Source organism: Lolium rigidum, chromosome 1 (assembly GCF_022539505.1).
Source record: "Lolium rigidum isolate FL_2022 chromosome 1, APGP_CSIRO_Lrig_0.1, whole genome shotgun sequence".
NCBI classification, from domain to species: domain Eukaryota; kingdom Viridiplantae; phylum Streptophyta; class Magnoliopsida; order Poales; family Poaceae; genus Lolium; species Lolium rigidum.
In genome coordinates, this window is record NC_061508.1 from 46,066,874 (window position 1) to 46,072,780 (window position 5,907).

At 51.2% G+C, this 5,907-nt stretch overlaps 1 protein-coding gene across 1 annotated transcript; it reads left to right on the top strand.

The window, feature by feature from the left end:
* The first annotated feature begins 2,828 nt into the window (after positions 1–2,828).
* On the top strand, positions 2,829–5,288 carry LOC124707496 (type I inositol polyphosphate 5-phosphatase 5-like). Its single transcript, XM_047239160.1, has 7 exons — positions 2,829–2,886; positions 3,186–3,285; positions 3,474–3,578; positions 3,692–4,537; positions 4,636–4,744; positions 4,828–4,976; positions 5,057–5,288. Exons 1-7 carry the CDS (start codon positions 2,829–2,831, stop codon positions 5,286–5,288), a joined length of 1,599 nt encoding a protein of 532 aa, XP_047095116.1.
* The last annotated feature ends 619 nt before the right edge of the window (positions 5,289–5,907 follow it).

Consider the following 5,907-nt stretch of genomic DNA (forward strand, 5'->3'; position numbering starts at 1 on the left):
AGATGGTAAACCTAGAGGGGGGGGGGGTGAATAGGTTTCTACAGATTTTTATTCTCTCTTTGCAATATTAGGCTTTGCGGAATATAAAGGTGAGCCTAATGCAAACTAGGTGAAGCAACCTATATGAGGATACAACTAACTCGAGCACGAAGGCTCTCACAGGCAGTTAAATCACAAGTAAGGAGTTCGGTTAGAGATAACCGATAGCACGCGGAGACGAGGATGTATTCCCGTGTTCTCTTCCTTTGCAAGAAGGTACGTCACGTTTGGAGGGGTGGAGGTCCCACGAAGGATTCCCCACGCCACGAAGACTCACCCTATTCTCCGGAGCCTATCCCACGAAGGAATAGCTCACTCACTTGTGGTAGACTTTGAGGTAGCCTCCAAACCTTCACAATCTTGCCCGGAGCAAATCCACGGCCTGGATGCTCCGGACCACTCTTGCCCACCTAGGGTTTCCAAGGAACCCTAGAGAGCAAGCTTCTTGATGAATACAAGGGGGAATGAGATTTGGCTTGGTAGAACAGTAGATCGGGTCCTCCTCTAACGTTTCCCCGGAGAGATTTGAGTTTGGGTGGAGGAGGAGGGAGATCTGAGGCTTTTGGTGTTTCTAGCAATGGAGTATGAGAGAGAGAGCACAAGAACTGCTTGTAGTGTAGTGCCTAACTTTTCAGAGGTAGGAGAAGGGCCTTTTATAGTGTTCTTCGAAATCTGGCCGTTGCCCACTTGACACATCAGCAGATTCCTCGAGGAACCCGGTCGACCGGATTTGGCGCCGGACAGGCCGGTCCGACCGGGCCGGCCGGTTTCCAACCGGAGCTGGGACCGGGTCTTGACCGGGAAGGCTTCTGAGGTTACTGGATAGTGCCCGGATGGCACAAGCGCAAAGGCCGGTTGCCGACCGGGACGCTCGGTCTGGAGCCCGGTCCGATCAGGCCATGGACCGGAGCAGCTGGTCCAAACCGGGCTGGCGACCGGACGCTGACCGGAGAGCTCGCCCTCCTTTACTGGAACTTTCCCAGATGGCACAGGTGCTGGGCCCGGTTGGCGACCGGGTGGTCCGGTGCCAGGGCCGGTCTGACCGGATCTGGGACCGGCCAGGCTCTGGAAAACGTTGCTGATTTTTCATCGAAGTGGGGGGTCTCCCGTTGCCTTCTTGTTCCATTAATACACCATTATACCTCTTTGGCTAATATCTGGGAATCATCTTGTAGACATGTATTAGTCCAAATACACTAGCACGGTGTCATAGTTACCAAAATAATGGATAATGGTAAAATACCCTTACACCAAGTCTTGACTGCTGCTTCCTACGCGTAGAAACTTCGCAACTGTGCAACGTTCCATGGGTTTCCCTCGTCTTTGCCTTTCTTCTAGTCGATACGCTTCTCCTCGGATAACCTCTGTGACGATGTATGGCCCCAACCATGGAGACTCCAGTTTTTCATGTTTTTCATGGCCATCTTGCTTAAGTCGAAGAACTAAATCTCCAACTTGAAAGGATCTAGGTCGTAATCGGCGACTGTGGTAATTCTTGAGGTTCTGCTGATATGCGCTTACTCTGGATAACACGACGTCTCTTGCTTCATCGACTGCGTCAACGTCATCTTCGAGTGCCCTTTGCGAGGCCTCTTCTTCGTATTTCACAATTGGAGGAGAATTGTGTTCTATTTCTATCAGAAGTACAGCTTTGGCACCATGAACCAAGAAGAAAGGAGTTTCTTGAGTTGCTGCATTTGGTGTTGTTCACAAGCTCCATAACACGAGTGGCGCTAGCAGACGCTTCTTGATGCCATTGCATATGAGACCGTTTGCTTTTCGACTTGACCATTGGTTTGTGCATGTGCCACAGACACAAACTGCAATTTAATTCCCACACCTTCGCAATAGTCCTTGAACTCTAGGGAGTCCTTGTCACTTCCCCACTTTATATATAGCACCCATTCTTTCGGGTTGAGACAACGATTGTGTTCACGCAGCTGTCGCATTCAAGCGGCGGGTTCCTTGCTAGTTCTCATCTGATCACATATTTTGTGTATGTCCGGCTTAACAGACGTGCCTAGTACATCAACTATAGATACATGGGAAGTTGCGGTAGTCGCGGTCGTGACAGGGTAGGTGGAGATCTTAGCGCAGAAGAAATACATGCCAGCGAGAGGGGCTGAGGCGGCGGTGGCGGAGTTCCCCATCGGGAAATCGACGGTGACACCCAGCCAATGAGGCCGACTCGCGGAATAGAAGGTTATGGATTTTTTTTTTTGGAGATGTGTCACATATAAGATTAACGTGTTGGGCATATTATTGGGTCAGGCCCAACTACATCCGTTTTCTAGTGTGGTGCCAAAACTGGCACCGGTAATACTGGTCATGTTTTTGACACTAGTATGAAATCATGTGGATCTTTGGATTTGGGATGGCGACCCTCCAGGATTCGTCAAACCAGCGTCATGAGACATTCCCTCAAAAAAATGTGGATCTTTGGATAGATAAAAATAAAGGGCTATATTTTTTATTTGAGGGTACCATAAAACTCCTTTTAAAAGAAAAAGGGAAAAAAGCAGAGGACAGAAAAACATGTGTGAGGTAGCTAGGCAGTTGAACAACGAGCACCAACGCCCTGCATGGCTGCATGCATGCATGCCGGGCGGTCCCTCCCTACCGCCCAGTTTTCCTCTCCGTTTCCCCCACCCCTTCTCCACCTGATCCCCACGCTCCTCCCTGTCGAAGAAGAAACAAAATTTCCTCCACCTCCACGACATCCTCTCGATCAAAGCGGCAGCAATGCCGTAGCTAGGTACCTGGACCGAATGCTTGGGGATGTCCAAACCATGATCGATGTCTCCTGCCCTTGGACGCCAGATTACATAAACCGCGACGACGAGATAGGTAAGATCCTTCTCTGATTTTTGCAATTTTTCTGCATAATGCTTGGGCGCTTCTCTGATTTGGCATTTCCTACTCTTTCCAGGAGTGCATCATGTCCAACATCTTCGGCAAGAAAGGCAAGAGTTTCAGCGGTTCAGGTTATTTTCTTCTGCACCGATTCGGATTCATTTTGCTTTTCATTCCAACCTACCACTTTGCAACATTTCTATGCATACAAGGCAAGGAACATTCATTCGGGTTAATTGGATAGACGAAACTGACGAGCTGTTCTGTTTTCCTGCACCCATTTGGGGTTCCAGATTCACCGCATCGAAGCGCCGCACGCGTACGGTTCAAGAGCGCGAGCCTGAATTGCGTCGACTCGCCCAAAAAGCAGAACGACGATACCTGCAAATACAGGTTACCGAACTGACATTTCTCTGTTTGCTGATCTCATCAATGTTGTGAATTTATCTTTGCTAGTAGTTAAATTGACAGCTCTCAGCCTGTTGTCCTGAATTCTGATCTCTGAAAATTTCTCCAGCGTCGCTGACTAGTTCTCTATTCAAGATTGTGAAATTTACATTGCTATTACTGCACGCACGCAGGGTGTTCGTTGCTACGTGGAACGTGGGCGGGAAGACTCCGAACGATGGCCTTAACCTGCAGGACTTTCTGCAGGTGGACGAGTCCTCCGACATATATGTCTTGGGGTAACGCGCTGACGCTTCTCGTCCATGTGTGTTAATGGTGTGCAATGCCATGTACGATCGCTTTGCTGTGTCCAATTCCATGGCACGGTATTCTGACGCTACATGTAGTGTAGGTTCCAGGAGATCGTTCCCCTGACAGCCGGTAATGTGCTTGTCCTGGAGGACAACGAGCCGGCGGCGAGGTGGCTGGCCCTCATCCACCAGGCGCTGAACAATCCGCAAGAGCAGTTGGACAGCGACGAGCCGCCGCTCGCCGCGTCATCGGACCCTAGCACGGCCGACGCGGGCCGGCAGAACCGTCGGCGCGACTCCATGGCCACCAGGTCCTCGAGCGGCAACCTCTTCTTTCAGACGCCGTCGCTCAAGCTCCTCAGCAACAGCTACCGCGTCGACAGCGCGCTCGTCAAGACCTGCAACTGTTCCGCCGAGACCTCTACCCAACGCCGCCGCGCCGCCGAGGCGCGCGACTCCGTCTACCGTGCCGAGACGCCCTCTACCAGCACTCCCACCGGCGAGGCCTCTTCGTCGACAGCCGCCAGCGCCTGGGACGAAGACTCCGCCGGCACCGCCGCTGCCACGCCGGCCCAGGGCGAGCTGACGGACGACGGCGGCGGGATGAGCTACTGCCTGATCGCGAGCAAGCAGATGGTGGGGCTATTCCTGTCGGTGTGGGTTAAGAGGGAGCTGGTGGAGCACGTCGGCCACCTCCGGGTGGACTGCGTCGGCAGGGGCATCATGCGGTGGCTGGGCAACAAGGGGTGCATCGCGATGAGCATGACGCTGCACCACACCAGCCTCTGCTTCGTGTGCAGCCACCTGGCCTCCGGCGAGAAGGAGGGTGACGAGGTCAGGCGGAACGCCGACGTCGCCGAGATCCTCAAGAGTGCGCACTTTCCCCGTGCCTGCAAGCCCCCGTCCGCCGCGCACCGCGGCCTCCCCGAGCGAATAATCGACCACGAGTACGCGCGCACGTTAATCTTTCTCTGGTTCAGTTTCCTTGCCCCAGTTTTACTTTTATGTGAACTAACATTCTTGGGTTGGTGTGAAATTCAAGCAGCAAGATGATATGGCTCGGCGACCTGAACTACCGAGTCTCACTCAGCTACGACGAGACGAGAACGTTGCTGGAGGACAACGACTGGGACGCTCTCCTGTTGAAAGATCAGGTATGACACTGTCTGAACTGCAAAATAAAATTTCAGACACTGAGGGACACCAGATTGACATGGTTTGGTACTTTTGGTTGCAGCTGATGATCGAGCGGGAGGCAGGAAGGGTGTTCGTGGGCTGGAAGGAGGGCAAGATCTGCTTCGCGCCGACGTACAAGTACACGCACAACTCCGACGCGTACGCCGGCGAGACGGTCAAGTCCAAGAAGAAGCGGCGAACACCTGCATGGTATGGCACACATACACATTTCTGAAAGTTTCGAGTGCCATGTAAAAGTGAAGTTACTGATGACTTGCTTGCCAGCGTAGGTGCGACCGGATACTGTGGCACGGCGACGGCGTCGAGCAGCTGCAGTACCTGCGGGGCGAGTCGAGGTTCTCCGACCACCGGCCGGTCTGCGGCGTGTTCGCCGTCGAGGTGGATGCGGGCGTCGAGGGCGGCGGCAAGATGAGGACCTGCCACTCGCTCGCCGCGCGGATCGGCTGTGACAAGACGGCGTCCCCGCAGACGCACGGCAGCTCCGTTGAGCCATCGTCGTAGCTGCGTCCTGTAATTAATCGTATCATGTATGTAGGGAGCTTAATTACTAAGGATCAGAGAAGATTGTAGCGACCAAACCATTGATCTGTCAGGCTAATGTCTGCTACTAACCGAAGCGATCTGTCAGGCCAAAAACGTAAAAGGTTTGGGTGCAACTGGAGATCAGTCAGCTGAAACTTAATAGTAGTACTATTAAGTCTCAGTTCGCTGACGTCGGCTGCTGATTAAGCCATCGTGCAAGGGGGATGCTGTAAGGCGACCTGGTCGGCACGGACCAGGCACGCACACCCCTAAGTAGGTGCTTTGGGCTGGCCCAACACTTCGTTTCACATTTTCTTTATTTTTTTCGTTTTTTCGTTTTCTTTTCTGCCTTTCATTTTTACGTTTTTAAAAGCTAGAATGTTTTTAAATCCAAAGTTTCAAAATTTCACAATATTATTATTAATAATTTTTATATATGATTGTTTTAGAATTTGAACATTTTTAAAAATTAAACAATTATAAATCTGAACAATTTTTATATATTGAACAATTTCCGAATTTCAAAAAGTTTCATACTTGAACAATTTTCGAGTTTGAATTTTTTTATTTAACAATTTTTATTTTGAAAAATATTTTC

Bases quoted from the DNA above. Each gene is read 5' to 3' on its own strand.
- LOC124707496 (XM_047239160.1), top strand. From the start codon at position 2,829: ATGATCGATGTCTCCTGCCCTTGGACGCCAGATTACATAAACCGCGAC. The intron at 2,887-3,185 runs GTAAGATCCTTC...TTGGGGTTCCAG, and splicing joins AAACCGCGACGACGAGATAG to ATTCACCGCATCGAAGCGCC. The intron at 3,286-3,473 runs GTTACCGAACTG...GCACGCACGCAG, and splicing joins GACGATACCTGCAAATACAG to GGTGTTCGTTGCTACGTGGA.